The sequence below is a fragment of the Caloenas nicobarica genome, chromosome 1 (genome assembly GCF_036013445.1).
Source record: "Caloenas nicobarica isolate bCalNic1 chromosome 1, bCalNic1.hap1, whole genome shotgun sequence".
NCBI lineage: Eukaryota > Metazoa > Chordata > Aves > Columbiformes > Columbidae > Caloenas > Caloenas nicobarica.
This window is the reverse complement of record NC_088245.1, coordinates 57,487,290-57,505,881: the sequence shown is the minus strand read 5'-3', so window position 1 is coordinate 57,505,881 and position 18,592 is coordinate 57,487,290. Positions and strand designations below refer to the sequence as shown.

The 18,592-nt window shown below is 38.9% G+C and overlaps 1 protein-coding gene across 1 annotated transcript in view; it reads left to right on the top strand.

Annotated features, from left to right (window-relative positions):
• Nucleotides 1-18,592, top strand: part of TRHDE (thyrotropin releasing hormone degrading enzyme) — a 205,435-nt gene that overhangs the window by 130,090 nt on the left and 56,753 nt on the right. The window contains exons 8-9 of the mRNA XM_065654127.1: nt 3,652-3,717; nt 6,450-6,637. Of these exons, the coding sequence (XP_065510199.1) occupies nt 3,652-3,717; nt 6,450-6,637 (254 nt within the window). The remainder of the gene's footprint in view (nt 1-3,651; nt 3,718-6,449; nt 6,638-18,592) is intronic.

Genomic DNA, 18,592 nt, shown 5'->3' with positions numbered 1-18,592 from the left:
AAATAGTGGCTGTATGTTTTAATGCCAAGATGTTAAGAAGAGTAATACAGGTGGACGCTTGCAGAAAATGTAAAACCAACTGATCATTTTTGCGTGTGTATTTGATTAGTCTTCATATTGAGTGACAGTCCACTAGGATCTGTGTACTCTCTAATTTCCCCATGACAGAGTTTAGAGGCAGCATTTCAGTGAAGTACAAGGGAGGAATGGTAGAAGAGTGATGTTGAGTCTTGGGTTGTTAAAGAGGTTTTCATGCCATCTTTTCTCCTCACATATTCTGTAGGATTATAACTGAAAGTTAGGGAGGTGGCTGAAGCATATCTTTGTGCTCCAGTATACTCCAGTTGATGGAACAGCCTTTGTAGGTAATAGACTTGCGAGTTTATGATGGGACGCAGCCTTGCAGCCAGATGGTTCTGGGCATATGTGTTTATGAGAAAGTGGCTTTAAGTCACTTTACCTCCTTTGAAGCTGTGCTGAGCGCAGCTGAGATTCAGGCAGCTGTGTTTTCAGTGTCATCCTCCCTTTCTGTTCTATGGCTTGCATTTCTCTCCTGTTTGCTTTGGTTTTTTTTCTGTTCAGTGTAAAGACAAAAGGGTGGCTAATATTTCTGCCCTGGAGAATTACAGTGATTGAGAAGATGTCTTCTGCCCCTTTGCAAGCTACTTAAGACTTAGATATGCATCCCCAGGAGGAAAAATGGATTATATTCCCGCTTGTTCCATCCTTAGAACAGACAAGCAAGGTGTGTATAGGTCTTTGGCTCCTATTTTAATACTTCCTGGGATGTATTTGATGCTGATATGTATAAGCCTTTTCTCTTCCTTTTTAAGTTGAGTGCCTGTCCATGAAAGGTACTTCAAGAGAGGCTGCTCATTTGGTAATGAAAGTTCAGGCTGGGTCATGGTAAACCCAACTAGCTTTGAAGTTGACAGCTTGGACTGCGGTAACAAAATGGAACTTTGCAACATAGGTGGGAGTGGTTGGGTCTGGTGGTGGTCTCAGTATAAAAGCAAGCTCTGGTGTTAGGACACATATGATATAGATGTGTAAAAGCATGAGTGACCTGGGGAGAGTAAAGGAGGGAACAGTAATGCACTGTGTCTTCTGGTGCCAGAACTAGGCAGCAGCAGGTGAAACCAGCAGACGGGCTGATGTTTGAAACAGGTATCTTCACACAATAGATCACTGAAGTGGGAAATGCTTTTTTTATAAGGTGAGGAAATGCTAAACATTTATATGGATTCAGAAAGCAACTGGCCAAATTCACAGAAGATAACTATTAAATACAAGATACTTATCTGCTCAGAATTCCATGCCATGAAGTGCTGGATGATGGGGGAGCATACTGATGAAGCATCTCTGTGTGTTTGTCCTGGTTTGTACCCTTTCTAGATATCTGCTGCTGGTTATTATTGAAAACAGGATACTCTTATATGGAGATGTTTGATGGGACCTGGTACAGTAACTTTTTGCTCTTGTGCCAGTAGAGAGTGCACTCAGATTTTGGATTGCAATGTAGATTTACTGTTGGAAGCATATTTTAGATGCATTGTGTTGCTCTTAGGGCTGCTTTTTGTGTAGTATGTATTTGATAACACTCCTAGTGTGATGCTTTGTATATGGTCTCAATGCAACTTTCATGAAATAATGAAAAAATGGATGATCAAGCTGTGTGGTACCAGGACTGTACTTGTATTTTGTGTTTATCATAGTATTTTTTTTTAATCTCATTATAGATGTTAGGTTTCCTTTTGATTTCCTTTGTGTGATAAACAAGTTAGATTGGAGGATAATAGATTTTTAAATAAGCGATGAGCCACATCTAAACCTTCCAATCTGTGTAGTGGGAGGAAAAACAAAACAAAAGAAACAAAAACCCATCAAACAATAACAACAACAAAATCAACCAAAACAAACAAATGGCAGAAGCATTTAATCTCTTTTCAGTCTTTCTGAATGCAAAATGTACAAGTCATATTTAATGTCGAATGGTAGATTGGTAAACAGGATTATTGTCTGGATGGACTAAATCCTCAAGTGTCCCACCCATTTTATTTTGCCATGTAATAATTCCAGAAGCAACTCTGAGAAGGACAAATACACGCAGCATTTTCTAGTAACACTTAGAATGCACACGTATATTTCTTGTTATTTATTTACCTTGTCCCACTTTTGTTTGTTGCTATTTTAGCTTTTTAATTTGCAATTCAACTTCTTTAGCTTTGAAAGCTATTGAATATTTCACTGTGCATTAAATGGTTCTGTATTTTTAGACAAAATGGAAGCACAGTGTGCAATAGGTGCAGCCTGTATAAATTGTATTTTTTCCAAGTTAGTCTCATGACATTGTTAAGACTTGTCACTGCATTTAGAGCCTGTGTTCTTATTTAGACTTCCTAGCCTGTGATTAAAAGGGAGTTGCTGCTTGTACTATGAGCTGTCTGACAAAAGCTAAATCTGTCACAGGTGCTATGATTTGTGTATCAGAAAATTTACTTTCCAAATACTAATTATTCCCAAAGTATCCTACTTCACACAAAGTACAGATAACAGACTCAGCAAATTTGTCCCAGTTTTATCATTGTGCTGTAAATTAGGGTTTGTCTCCTACCATTGTGTTAAGTGAAGATGGTAGAAATTCGAAGGCAGGAGAACCCTTTGATTTACAACCTCTGATGTATTTTTTCACTTAATTCTTCCAATCAATATCCTTGAAATGTATGTTATTCAAATAATCATTGCTGAATTTCACTTCTGCAATTGAATGAGCTGTTGTCTAGGGACATGGGATGGTGTGAAACTAACAGTGTTGTCTCTCCAGACATCGTTGAAAGTTGGAAGTGTTTTGTGCCTGGTCATATGCTTAAACTATTAATTTGGGAAGTTAAGTTAATATGATGGTAGCTTATCAGGCATTATCTTTCTCTTTGCTATGGGAGAAGAATAGTCATTGAAACTGTGGCTGAATAGATGAAAGCATTCAGTTTATAACCCCCAAGATCTTGAGTCATGTATGTCATGCAAACAGACATGTAGGTACCTGTGCACAAGCACAGAGCTGGGTTCCCGTCACCCCTCTTCCACTGCTCCCTGTCCTGAAGAGCCTTTGTGATAACCTGTTACAGCCTCAGTGTGATGTATTTTGACTTTGAAGCACCAGGATCTCCCTAGGTAAGAGTTTGTAGTTCAGGTAGGCTATTGATCAGTTAAATCTTTTGTAACAAATCTGGCTATTATCTAAGTGAGAAACTTTTTGACACTAGATGCAGAATGACCTGCTAAAATAGCAATGGGAACTCCGTTCCAGCAGCTTCTCCTTTCATTGCTGAGAATTACTGAGGATCCCCTTGTGAGATTAGACAAATATTTTAAATGTATATGCAAAATATTTAGCTTATAGGTTGATTTATACAGAAGAGGAAGAGCATTGTATGCTGTGAATGAAATTTTTAGCAACAATTTTTGCATTGTAAACTAGCTTAAGAAACTGTTTATTTACTCCCTTAGGATGAACATATTGTATATTTCTAGATTTCTGACAAATGCAAACATTAATGTGATGTAACTTATAATAGCAGTGATTCACAGCTCCAGCTATTTGGCTTGTGTATGGTAATATTGATTTGTATTTTTATTTTATTTCTGTAGGACTATTTAACCATTCACAAGTATGGCAATGCAGCCAGAAATGATCTCTGGAACACATTGTCAAAGGTAAAATGCTTTAATCTATTGCACTGAGGGAGAAGAAGGAACTTACTGTGCTATTTTTCTTGGTGAGGGTAGGAGTGAATAGTGCATACTGAGATCTTCAGACCCCAGAGCAAATTTAAAAACTGATGCAAAGAAATTTCATATGAGTTAACCTAGTGGCAACATTAAAATATGTTTTTTGCAGCATTTCTGTTCTTTGTTATGTTAGAATATATTTCCTTGCTTCTGCTATGTCACTGATGTGCAGTAAAAGATACTTCGTGGAACCAGCTATCATTGACTTTAGTGGCAGCATGCTGAGGCCCATAAACTGGAAAGCACATGAAAGTACTGAGCTTTGGCATTTACATCGGGTTTGTTTGTGATTTTATACGGAGTTATGATTTGTGTGAAGGACAAAACTATTAAAGCTTTGAAGTTTGATGTAAACAGATAGCTATTTACTGTAACGTTTGGCATGCTGTAGAGACTTAGAGCTGCTATGTCCTTGCTCCCTTTGGTTGCTATGCCCAAGCTTGGCTTGAGTTTCTAGAGCCTGGTCCAGGAATCTGTAAGGGCAAACTTTAATTTTCATGAAGTGAGCTAAACATGCATGAATTTCTTGCCTACAGAGTTAGTCTGGACACTCCAGAATAAAGCCAGAGTGCCCGCCAATGTCGAATACAGTCAGGGAGTTTGGGCACAAGTACCAACTCGAGCCATGTGTAAACATGGTAATCTAGTTGGAACTATGGACACCAAAGACTGGATTCAGCTGGAGGTCAAGACATCTGCATTTATCTGGACAAGCAGCTATATACATATAAGCTAGCTGTCCAAGCTCCAATTGTTGTCAGTGAGGGCTGCATTCAGTTGCCTGTTCATAGACATCTAACAACATTTACCTTAATTTATTCTACCTACATCTACTGTAGGTCCACCAGTTCTGTGAGGATGTGTTGAATATTTTAGGACATCTCTTTTGACATTGGGTGAACAGGAACAGTTGGAGTGCCAGAAATCTAGTCAGTGTAGTCAGCAGAGCATTAAGAGTAATTCAGTTGACTAGTCACTACACAATTATTTTAAAATGAGCCTGAACCACTGACTGTTGACTAGGGACTTGAGAGAGTTGTTCAAATATAGGCAACTAGTGCCAGATAAGATGGAGTAGGGTGTTTAAGATATTCAGGTGGGTCTAATCAATTTGACACAAGATCTGTGGGGAAATCCTTACCCTTCTGGAGTGACAGATGAAGATAACATTACATTAGTCACCTATGTGTGGGCAACTGAACAGAACAGAATAGAATAGAATAGAATAGAAAAGAATAGAATAGAAGTATTTCAGTTGGAAGAGACCTACAATGGTTGTCTAGTCCAACTGCCTGACCACTTCAGAGCTGACCAAAAGCTAAAGCATGTTATTAAGGGCATTGTCCAAATGTCACTTGAACACTGAGAGGCTTTGGGCATTGACCACCTCTCTAGGAAGCCTGTTCCAGTGTTTGACCATCGTCTCGGTAAATAAATGCTTCCTAATCCCTGGTGCAGCTTTGAACCATTAACTAAACTGAGTCCTATGTCTGTTAATGAGAGTTGAGATGTGTAACAGACAGTTAGGCTATTAAATCTATGTCTTCATCAGAAGTTGAATGCCACTGCGGAAGTCTTTCTTGCTTCTTGCTTTTCATCTGGTGTCTTCTTTTGGGATGGTTCTGCACAATGGGAGGTCAGAGGTATGATCTTAATCTCAAAAGGAGAGCAGAACCCACAACTAATAAAACAGAACAAAAGTGAGACTGCATTCTGGGCCATAACCACTACAGCTGTACTGTATGCTCAAGTCTATTAAGGCTAATAATTCTGTTTGCCTCAACAGTAAGCGCTTTTGTTGCCAGATGCTTTGTTCCTAATGCATTGCAGTTGCAGCTTCAGTTCTGGAGAATTCTTGCTGGGTTGTGCTTGTATTCATCAGAGGTTGCTCAGTCTGTGATCTAGGACTGTTCGTCAGCTAGGGACATCTCCGTCGCTGAAGAACAAATGATGCCTGTCATTCTCCTCACACCCAGTCTCATCTGCCATGATGCCATAGTATCTCTTTTTGTTTCAGATGAAAATCCAGTTGTAAACCAGCATTTTTATTGACATGCAGTATCAAATATGGACACAGTAATCCTTGCGTGTTATGACAGGTGCAGTTTATGAAGGAGTTGGGGATTTCTTTGTGTACATGGCCTCACTTTGGACATGAGGGACAGTATTTTAAAATAACTAGTCACTTGATTTTCAGAACAGAACAGCTCTGTGCTTTTAGAAATGAGGCCCTTTGAATACGCCTTGTTGCAGGTAGCCCACATCAACTAACACTGTGTCTTTTTTAACCTTAGTTGGTCAAGAATACCTTTTGGAAACAGCCACCCAGTATTTCTGTGGGTCTTGCTAAAGCCCTGTAAAGCAGGTTATGTCTTATGTTACAGCAAAAGTGCCTGAATGATGTGGGAGACATGACTTTCTGACTGTCATTCCCTTCTCTGGCAAGACTGCTCAATGTTTCTTTTTAAGATGTGCAGAGACTGTTGGTTAAAACAGGTACTGTGTGTGCGCTAGGTGTAAATGTGCCTGTGTGCATGTGTGCTGGTTATATAAACCTCTAAAACTACTTATGGTCTTCTGGGACCAAAAACCAAAGTTTTATGTGTTGGATGGTTGTATTCCTTCAACATATTGAAACTTTTATTTTTTTCTTGAAGGCTTTAAAAAGAGTTGGAAAATCTGTAAATATCCAAGAAGTAATGGATCAGTGGACACTACAGATGGGTTATCCTGTTATCACTATCTTGGGAAATGAAACTGCGGACAATGTCATAGTGATCTCCCAGGAGCGTTTTGTTTATGATAGTGATGCTAAACCCAAGGATCCTGCCCTTGGAGACAACAGGTACTTACATTTCTCAATTAATATCTTTCAAGAGGCTGTAATTATTTAAGTGTTTGTGTGTGTATATTTATGAAGATGATTCTGTAGAAATCTCTGAGCTTTGCTTAGTATAAATAGTAAGTGGTGGCCCTTCCATTTGAACTGTAGTAAAGATGAAGCTAGTTAAAAGAATTGAACGAAATCATTAGAGTAACAGAACAACAAGGTAAAGCTTTTAATGTGCCCATTTGCATCCTGACAGTTCTCCCTGTGACTATATCTTAGGTCACACATCTGTTTCCTCTCCTTTTCTTTCGATTTTGTCACACTCCGTGAAGTAATTTGGCATGTGATTGGAGGGTCTAATACTTCTTTTTAAGTAATTATTTGGAGTGGACCTCTCCATGCTCATACCTCAAGTAGTCAGATATATACCTCACTCTTCTTGGGAAGCAGTCAAGAGCTGAACTGGACCTCTCTACAAGGTAGGGGGTTCTAGCTATTCCAATTTTGAAGCTGACCAAACTGGTCCTATGAGGACTGTTACACTGGCTGAAACAAATAGGTACTTAGGCATCTTTGCCCCTACGTTTTTTCTACTTCTTAGATTGTTTCCTTCCTCCTCCCAGCTGACTCCACACACTTCCTTCATCTCAGAGACAAGCTGACGTTCCTGGCTGATGCTGGGGAACCCTCATCTTGTTGTTTAAAGCAGTTTCAGCTTCATATTTTAAGGCAAAGGACATAGAGCTTATGCTAGAGAATTACAAGATAGCCTTAGAAGGTTCTATGTTCACCTATTCACGCTCAGTGAGAAAAAGAGCACACTCTCAACCTTGAGTACTCTCTGCTTGTCCAGTAGATTTAAAGGTAAAATTTAATATCAAATTTTGCTTGACATGTCTGGAGCTTATAGGATATTCCTGCTGAGGAAGACCTGAAGATATAGTTACATTTATTGGGAAATGTTCAGAAGTTCGTTATCCTTTTTTAGAACACGAATTTGTGGAACTCAAACATGACAAAGAGTAAATTGTTGTTTCTCTGGCTGTATTGGAACAACCTAGCAGGATATTAAGTGTCTGTTTAAGTTCTGGGCTGAAATGAGTTCATTTATGAAAAACAGATAAAACAGTGAATGTGGACTGTTGGAAGTGTTCATGACTCACAGGTCAGTGCAGCATGAGAGTGATTCTCCCTTATTCACCTGAAAATTTCTTTTGCGCAAGTATATATACCCATAATGTACTGTGACTGGATTTTACTACTCAGGAAAACAGAGGTTATTATTTTTTGATTGATTAAAACAGAGATGTTAAGGCTTTTTAGTATTGTAGAGATATTCTTATTTAGATTTATCAGGTACTCAGTATTGATTGTAATAACTGTTACTATAATTCATGAGTTAAGCCTACCAGATGTGTAAATGTTTTATAAGGTGGAACATCATGGGTGAGAGTTAGACTTTTATTTTCTTATGTTGACATTAATTCAGAATTCAAGCTGTATTTTGAGATATGTGGAAGGGAAGTGTTCTGCACCAACAGGGCAAGTTATGCTGGATTTCTTAGGAGATCGTGCCTGCATATTTTATCACAGTTATAATTCTAAACATGGGAAGTAAGATTTAGTGCTGTAGAGAGCACTGAAAAAGATATCAGCATGGGCCCTGCCAAGAATTTACTGTCCTAACAGACAGGACAATACATATTATATGTATCTCCTTTGCAAGTCTCTTTCCCATTCTCTGTCCCCTTTGGATTTGTTTTTCTCTGTGCTTCCACATCCTTTTAACCACAAACATGAAGGAAGCTCCTTGCCCAAGGAAGGCTTTACAGATGGGATGTTTACTCCAGCCAGTTAGATGACGGAGATAGTTTGCCACTTTCCAGTTAAAGTTATTTGAAAGTCGTGTTACATAAGTATGAATACCGAAGAACAAGAACTGTATACATTTAGCAAAAGGTGAAACTTGCCTATCCCATTCCCCTTACAGAAATCATCCACGAATTTATATGAAAGTCCAATGGCTTAGTTATAAATTATTGTCTAGAGTGTTATAACAATGACTGTGCAATTTGCTGGTGCACTGCCCACAGGCACATGGGGCTTGGTATGCACCGTGGTTTTGTGTCATTAAACGTCCTTTCATACCATCAAATTAAGTAGAAAAACAAGATGGACAATGGACATACTGAAAATAAATTTAGTCTTTCTGCCAGAAATGACCTATATATTTTTCAGGGGGCTTTTTGTTTGTTTGTTTGTTTTTTTCGATTGGAAAAGTCACTATTGATTCAATTATTGTGAAAGAAGTAGATAGGGAATATCACTTCAATGTGGTGTCGTCTGATAATTCATGATACCTTACTCCACCTTGTTTTTTACCATTGCAAGAGCTGCAGTTTGTATGACAATATTATACAAAGGGGCCAGTTTTTCTACAAGAATGCAAAGAGGGACAATAACTGGAATGGAAACAGCATGCTGAGGGATGTTCTCTGCTATTGCGAAGTGCAATGTTCTGGCTGATTCTGCAGGTGGTTTTGGTCAGGAAGTTGGCAAGGGTTTACTGTCTGGTTCACTGGGGCCTGATAGCACAGATAGATGTTGTGGGAGGCACAGAGGCATGTATATACAGATGTAATGTCAGCCTGTAGGCTTCGGGGGTGTTACGTAGCGGTGGCCTAATTCACAGTCCAATAACGTCGGTGCTCATCTCCCCTGCATGACCCATGAATTAGGCACTGGACACATGGCTCCCTGAGGAACCATAATAGGCAATGTAAATAACAAGGAGCAAATGGTATTTTTTCCACATTTGAGGCCCTCCTCTTGCAGACCAGGCGACATTGACTTCCTTAGGGTGGTTTAGCTATGGATTAATCGTGATGATAATTTTAAACACCATAAATAGTAGAGCTGCACAAAACACAGAAAAAGTACCGGTCCAGGCCTTTGCAGGAGTTTATCATCTAAACAGACAACATGATATGCACTGGAAAGCTCCAGGGAAGGCTCTTAAAGCATCCATCTGCCACATAATCTTTAGTTATCCAGAGGCGGGGCTGTAGTTCGGCAGGGCACAGCAATAAACGTCAGTTCTATTGCTTTCGAAGTGATGAGGAGTTTAAACTTCTGGTACAGATCCTCTCTAGGCAAATTTAACTTTGCCTTCCTTTAGAAAGAGTCAGTTCAGAGTAGGTCTTTTAGATGTATCTGCTGCATAAGAAATGTAAATAAAGAGGCAGTTGAATATTTCAGAACCATTCTAGTTTTATAAAATGACTGTGCTTTTCTTTATGCTCTGTATTTATGCAACAATTAACTGTTAAAATGAAATGTGAAGCAACATTTTTTTTTTCTCTGAAATCATATAGAAGAATATACAAGCAGCAAGCAGATTTCTCTAAGTGATAAATGGTGAAAGTGAAAATTGTTGACACCTTTGGCAGTGGTTTACTCCTGGTTCTGCCTAGTCCATTACTATAAGTGTCTTTAATTCTACTGCAGAAGAGAATGATTACATATACTTGATTGTTCCACCTCATGTATGGTAGGACTACTTGTCTCTCTATAACTGCAGAAAAATGTGTTTCAAAGGCCATAAATATATCGACTGTGATTTATTTGTATATGTAGAATTGACTGTATGGCATACTAAGCTCTAACATTTAGCCTGAAATTACAGAAAGTATACAATTCCACTTCTTTGCAAACTAAACATAGATTTTACTTGACACTTATGCCTTTACGTGATCCATACTTCTCATTTTGTGAGAGAATAAAACTAACACTGACAGACACTGTTTCTAGGAACGCCATTCCTCAGAAGGGCCCAAATCACTGGCTTTGATTTGAATGTTGAAGCCCGTGGTTGGTTCAATGTTTCAGTAGCAATTTCAGCTTATCCAAGCAAAACTGGAAAACTCCTGTAATAACTGTATAATTCATATTCTTGTCCTGAATAACAATCCGTTAGTTATGTGTAGGTTCAATCCTGGACTCCTGTGTACCCCTGTGAGAATGGATTATGCCCTTATATTATAAGGCTACAGGGTATGAGGCGATATTCCATCTGACAGGGTTCAGTGGGTTTCCCTGCTGACAGAGAAAATGATGATTTTAAGGTACCAGTCTCATCCATCATTACAAGAAGGGCTCACAGATATGACAAGAAATCTTCTGAAAAATAATCTGTGGTCTAGACAATAAACTAATCAGTTTTGATGAAATCCATAAACCTTTTATATACTGTGATGAAGCAGACCAGAGCTTTCTGGTTATGGATATGTTTTACCTTTTAAAAATATAAAGAGCTTGTCTCTTCAAAAGTGGAGAAATAACCTTTCCAATGTTATCAGAATAATTAAGTTCATGTTGCTGAGGTAATATTCACTTGTACAGTGTTCTTATCATGCACACAGTTTCCATAGCTAATCTTTTCTTGTTCATGATAATATCCTGAAGGGAAATGTCTGGCTAGGAATTGAACACAGCTAGCTGTGAGGAAAGAGAAAAGAGGAAGAGGTACAAATCAGAATACAGAAAGGGTATTCGTATGTGCTGTAGTGTAGTAATCCTTGGTGCCTTTCTCGGTGCGGTTGGACTAAGGAAAATTCAGTTGAACGGTGCAAATCAGGGACATGACCAGCAAAACTAGAGCTGTACAGACTCATGGGTCTAACACGATGTAGTAACAACTGAAAGGCTTTACAATGGGCAGCAGAGCTGCTCAGCAGTCACTGCACTCCAAGATGAATGATTAACTGCTGAATTTATTTCCCTTCAGGTCTCTTCTGAATTACCTACACAGAGCTCATTTATTCAGGCTTTGCAGAAAAAGGGCTATACTTGTCCCTTTACTGATAATTATTGCAATAGTGAAAACATAGATGTGTTTGGATATTGTCATGTGTATTCTTACTTATTTGTATGGCATTATCACTTGGGCAGCGATGGCGAACTTACTCTGTCCACTTATCAGCTGAAGGGCTGGTTAAACACAAAACAAAATGTTAGGAGCACAAGAGGAATGCTGATAAGTATCTTTTAGATCTTCTTAGAGCAATTGCGGAATAATGTAGCATATGTAGTATCAATTATGTAATAAAAAGGACCATAATATGGACAAATATTGTTTCATAAGCTGAGTAAAATGGGCTAACAAAATATAAATAGAAAAAGAAGTACTCATTTACCTCCCTGTCTCTGGGAAATATCCTCTCATCTTCCATTTCCTCATGTCCTTTGAGTGTTTTCTTGTTATGCCTTTCATCTTTACTGTACCGAAAGATTATATCAGCGTTTCTACTAGAAACAACTTTTGTGTTGCTACCTAGGGAGTAGATGTGGTACCCTGGTTCATCTTGACTGACCCGGGTGCCTCTATATCGGCTATAATAATGATGAAGTGAATGGGCTGTAGGAGAGGAAAGTACTGGTACTAGGCACAGAGGAAATGGAATTATCAGGATCGAGATCAAAAAATTAAGAATCCTTAGTGCAGCACAGAAATGTGTGTGAACACAGCCACATATTGATTTAAGCATTTTTTCTGCTGGTCAAGCAGGGACTTGAAAATACTTGTTCTTGCAGAAGAATGAGAAAGGGAGGGGAGCTCCTCCTCTTTACATGTACACTGGTGTTGAGCAGAGGACCGCTCTGTGACGCCAATAGATTTTGTCCTTCAGTGTGCACAGGGACAGTCCTTAACCCCAGCAGCCTGAGAGAGGACAGTGCTGTGCAGAGTGTGGCTCGTCCAAAGAATGAGACAGAAGAGCTGCTTCTGTGGGTGACTGGGAAGAAGGCTGCCTGCCTGGGGCACGCACGGGAGGAGTGCCTGGTCTGATGGATGCTGGTGTTTGCCAGCTCAATTTTGTGCCATGTACTGCTTGCTACAATAGGATATTTTTGCTTTAGAAGCCACCAGAAAATCCCAAGTCTTTTGTATTGCCTTTTTGTCCTGTAGAGGCTCGTCTGATTGTTGTGTTATTATTAAATCAGAATAGGAAATGCTCTTAAAATTTGTTCCCGCACATATCTGTGCTGATGTTTCTTCAGCAAGATTTTGCTGCTAGCAAAGATCTTAGAAATGCCAATTGTAACTTAACACTTTATTTCCAAAACTGTTTCACAGCTTCTACTTGCAAGAAATGCTTCTCACTAGGCAAACTTCTAGGATGTTGGTGTGTGGAGGATATGGGCAACTTTCAGTGTTAGAATTTCCAGAATGCTAAAGAAGACAAAACTGGTGTATCGTGTCATTGCTTCCTGTGTGGTGGCAGCACTTGTATCCTGACAGAAGTCAGGCTGACAGGGAAAAGCTGCTGCCGTATTTTATTAACACTGCAAACTGTGTCACTTTCCTTGTCTTATTTGCTAATACTAACTCTCAGGAATTGCTAGAGACCCAAACTAGTTAATTAACTTACATTAATTAAATCAATTTCATGGTGAGGGAAGGAGCGTGTACTTGGGGGCAGCAGTATGTTTTAATTCAGAGCGAGGTGGGGAGGCGAAGAGGAGAATGAGGGCAGCAGTGCGGGTGGGGAGCTTCCTAATGTGCAAGGGGAGGGCAGGGGATGGCGTGTGGCAGCGTGCAGATGTGAGCAGGAGCTGGGAGCATTAAAGTTGTGTAGCTGGAATAGGTAAATGTGGAGAGCCAGGGAAATGCAGAAGCTGGTTAAGATTGGGGATTTAGTGAAGAGCAGACTGGGGGAAGCCCAAATGGCATTTGGCAGAGACGAGTATAACGGGAGGGATGAAGGTGGATAAGTGTCACATTTTGTTGGCTTTGTAAAATAAGACATGTAGATTCCCCACTGTAGATCAAAGGATGAAACTACTAATGTGCTTGCTTTTTTACCTCTTCTTCCTTTTGCTTTCTGAAGTTGCAGATAATGGATTTTTTTTCCTTATCTCTGTATGTGAGCCTTCACACTCAATAGTAGAGTCTCAGATTTTATGGAGGAGACACTTTGGTGGGGAACTCTTAGGGAAGTTTACTGAAAAAAGAATAACTATCATAGGAGTTATATTTTAATCTTGCTTAAATTCAGAATATTCTGAGGAAAAATCAGAATGGAACACTGGAATACACTGAAAAAATGCTTGGCACTAAGTCTCTGAGAACATATTGGAGGATTGTAGGCATAGCTAAAATGCTACTCTTATTCCTACCAGGGGGGTCCCTCCTCAGCCCATAACACATCCTTACACTCCATTCAGAGAAATCTCAGATCTGCGCTCAGGCTCATGGCTAAAAGACAACACAGAGATGGGGTTTGCATGATCAGCACCATATGTGCAATTCTGCAAGGACATTTTGGCGCTGGTGCAAAACAGAACAGAGGATGCTGGAGGATAAAGAGGCAGCTGTTAGAATAGACAGTTAACATTGCTTAAACCCAGCTTCTTCCTCTCCATCTATGACTCAGCACCCAAAATTGCTTGTCACTTTTGAGAACTAGGCCTTTTGTGTTTAGTGTAAAAAGGTAATGTTAGGCAGGGAGGAGAAAGCATGTACTGACAAAGAGTGTATAGTATTTGTTCTTTGCCCACAATATTTTTCTAAATTTAGTAAGGTACTTACTCTGCTAGCACTAACACTGACATGAGTCAATTTTAGACAGCCCTATAATATTTATAACCACCTGATTTATAATTTATTTTGGTATGAAATGCTAAGCTAAAATTACACAGAACTTTGTAGAAGGTTTAGTAATCAGATAACATTGTATTATTATCAGACAATGTAATTTGTTTTTCTTTTCAAATTGAGTAATTTAATTTAACTCATTTAAATCACCTTGTGTCCACTTTTAAACAAGCAATTAGACCAAAGAAGAGTAAGGTTTATGTGGGAAGGCCAAAGACACACAACTTCTTTTTTAATAGAATATGCATGCTGTCATCTTGAGGCAGTCCCACAGTGCAGAGCCGCACATGGCTCTGTCATGCCAGTGCTACTGTTACATCACTGAAGCCTTTTCTTGCGTCTGGGACTTTGTGGTTTTGTTGCATTGCTAAGAACATTATATTTGGCATAAGGCTCCTGAAGAATGTAAATTATTTTCCCTATTTCAGCTCTAGGACTTATTGCTGAAAATTATTCCAAAGATTTTTGTAAAATCCAGGAAGAATTAGGACTATGTCAGGGTAAAGGGAAACCACAAAATCCACATCCGTAATACATTACTGTTAAACATGTTAATTACTGTTCTGACTGCAGATGAATTATAGTGTCAATGATTGTATTAAAACAGATGCCTCTAAAATACTTTCCAGCAATAATGTATTGGCATTGAAAATATTTTTCCCTCTATATCTTTGTATTTAGATCCTTATACAGAAAAAACCCCAAATGATCCGTGACCTATCCTAGAAGTATTTGCTCTTAGAACCAATGATCAACCCTTATTTTAGAATGTATCAATATGATTGCTTTTTCTAAATGAAAGCATACGTAATAGAGAAATATATAAAATTAGCAGCTTTATTGAGGTAAAACTGCAAATAAAGAGGCTTACCATCACAAGCAAGTAATCTCAGCAGTGCTAGCATCTTTCAAGATTAGAATATAAGCTTCCTAGTCGCCCTCTCATGCAATTCTAAATGTTTCTCCAAACTATAAAGACTACCCATAGTTTCTTCCATGTATGCAGTTAAGTATAATTTGTATTCAAAATTACAATAGGCCCACAATTCCAAATACCTTCCAAATCACCAAGTTTTTCTTCCCTCTGAAATATGGGAATATTATATGGGTCCAACTATACATCTAATCAGAGCTTTTGAAAACCTTAAAGTAGATAAATCTTAGTATTTAAAAAGCAAGACTGCTCTACAAATTGACTTCTGCTCATCTGTGAAGTATCTCTTAAGTTCACTTGTATTTAAAAACTTGCAATACTCTTCAAAACCTGACACCTGGGATGTGTAGCCCATTCAAATGCACCTCGTGGTCAGGCTGTTCTCTGCCTGGCAGCACCAATCCATAGCTGACCCCGTTGGGTTGTTCTGATTGGCAGGTTGCTCTGACTGCAAAATTAAATTCCTCCATAGGTGAGGCATTAGTGAGAAAGAAGAAACTGATATACAAAGCTCAGTTAGTTTTTTACACTGTTGGGGATAGATAGATGGTAATGGGAAGACCATTCATTTCTGAGTAATGTGTGCCTCAATTACAGTTTTGTTATCCGCTTAGACAATACTGCATGTGTGTTATGTGGCACACTAACTCCATTATGTCTGGAATCATGTCTGAAAAAAGTATGATATGTCTTGCAGTCAGTTACAAGCCCCTAAAGACTATGCTGGAACATTGTCTTTAATTCAGAGTCCACCCAAGTCCAAATTCTTACCTTGCTTTTTTAAAGAGGCTGGAAGTACCTCTGCCCAGCATAGTCCAGGATAACCTTGGAGTAAACACTTCCACGATCTTTTTCTTGCAGTCTTTTTCTAGTTAGTCATGTAATCACATGTTAATAACAGTGTCCCTTTTTTTGCTTTAGCTTATCTTTTTCTTGTTGGCCAGTCTGTTAGTCTTGTGTGAGGGCAGAAGGCAGAACACCTGGAACCCGAGGATCCCAAACTTAGGCCAGTGAATACACTCCAAGCTGTTCTCAGTTGGCCTCAGTTACTTCAGATTGTTCTCTTTATACTTTTTACATCTTGTGTTTGTCTTTGCTACAAAGTTAGTGAAATCTTCCCTTCCTATCTGCCACCTTCCACACTGACAGGGTACGAGGAATCCCTTGACACCTTGGCTCAGTGTAGGAGGTGTAAGACTTGTGAGAGCAGGAAGAACATCTTCTTCTGTTGTGTTATGCCCCTGGGCACAGCCTACAATCACTTTACTGGCACATATTAAATCTAATGAAATCTCTGTGTTCTTCAGTTTAGTGAGAATGGTATTCATAATATGAATATATAGTCAGCTGCTTATCCATTAAACAGAACTAATACTCTGTAGAGTCACACTTAATAAAAGAATGTGATTTCCTGCAATGTTCATATGAGCTTTCCCTGGAACCTGAAATACTCTTTACTGAATGAGATACTATACTATATAATAGCCTGGAAAAACCTCTATGATGCTTTTAAATTATCTTTCCTGATACAATCTCTCTCAAAAGTGTGGCTTATGAAATTTTACCCTGGTACTGCTGAGTTCCTCTTCATGGATAATCTCTTTCTGTAGTAGGAAGCTCTAAAGCTCATGTGCGTTCACCAACTTTCACTTGTTTCCCACTCATGACCTTATGTCTACTTGTGCACTCAGTTTAGGAATAAATGCTTCCGGGTATCATCGCAACAAGGCTTGTAATTTCCTAGATTAGTTAAATACACTTTCAGGTTTTCCTTAAGAATTGACCTTTGAACCTTCCACTGTCTTAATATCCAAAATTCACTGAAAACAAAGGCCTTCTTTTGCCTTGCTAACAGAAATTGCACTTGTCTTGGCAAGGAGAAGAAATGAGAGATCTTTCCATTTTTCCTGCTGTATCGATTTAATGTCCAGACTTCACATTGTCTTTTAGTTAGTTCACGTTATCAGCTTTTTGTGCCCTTTACTTGATAATGGGCTTTAAGTTTATTGCCAGAAACTTTTGCAGCCAAGCAGCTTAATGCTTCTTTTACTGGCCACTGTTTGTATATGTCTCTGCAGATCAGCCAAGTATGCAACTGAAATAAAATTACAAATCTTTAATTCTTAGTTTTAATTTTGTTCTCTAAGACTTACTTGCTTTCCAAAAGGTCACATTTTCTCATTACTTTGCTTTTGCGTTCTTTTGTCTCTGAAATCCCAACAGCATCAGGTCATGTGGATGGTTCGTAGCAAGGTATTCAGTAAAAAATGCCCCTGTCAGTGTCCTAACCTAATCGAGGAATCATCACTGTTGTCACGGGCCACACCAGGAAGGTGTCTGCTCTTCAGACTCAGTGCTGCTCACCCAAGCACATGTCCCTGTGTACATGAAATTTCAGCATTCTCCATCTGGAGACCCAAGAATGGGGAACTAATGCCAAGGAGTCCTTGCTCCCTGTTTCTTAGCTTTAGCCACTCCGGATGTACCAGACTTTTATCTTTAACTGGAAGACAGAGTTGTCATTTTGAATATTAAGTTCTGGTGGTTAAAACAATGAGCCAGGTGTCTTAACCAGTAAGTTCTACTCTTGGATTTTCTTTTTATCCTTTTTACTCTGAAATTATTTTTATGGCTCACTTTATCTCTGTGTTAAATAGCTTTAATCATATCCTTCTGTGTATGAAGTCTCAGATTGTTATGTTCTCAAAATACTTTGCAAAGATTAGTAAGATGAGAAATAAATGGATTCCCATCCCACATAAATTTTCAATATATCAAAACATTTCCCTGTACTGAATCAGGACAAAAATCAAGGGGGAAAAAAGGGAAAGAATTGGTTTAGAACATTCGATTCCATAATTTCAGTACTTCACGTTTAAGTTTCACTCATTTTAACTTCTTCCTTCAAATAACTTGTATTTCAAGCTGAAATTCATTTTAAATCAGCAATCTGGAAGTTTTTATTTAAATATATTATAAAATGTTTCAGCTGTGCCTGTTGTAAATATTATAGTTGAAAATGTGAGCTGAAGTCTTTTCTTTCTTATGGGCAGCTTGGTTTTGAAAATTTGCTTTTTTTCAGTTAGAAACGAGAAAGTTACCTTGGGGTAGCTTTGAGTCAACATCGAGTAGGTGGAGAGGCTCATTTAGTTGCTTGCACAGGTGACTGGTGCCATTGGAGGTGCCCTCAGGTATCTTGCTTGACCTTGTGCTGCCACTACATAAGTGGGAGCATCCGTAGGTGCAGAGCCGTATCTCTCAGCCCCTGACAAATGTCTCAAGTACCCCACAGCAGCTCATTTGACACCACCTTGCACAACTGAATTTAGCCCAGAGAAACTAAGTCATAGAAGAGTGATGGCTGAGATTTCATCAGTGACAG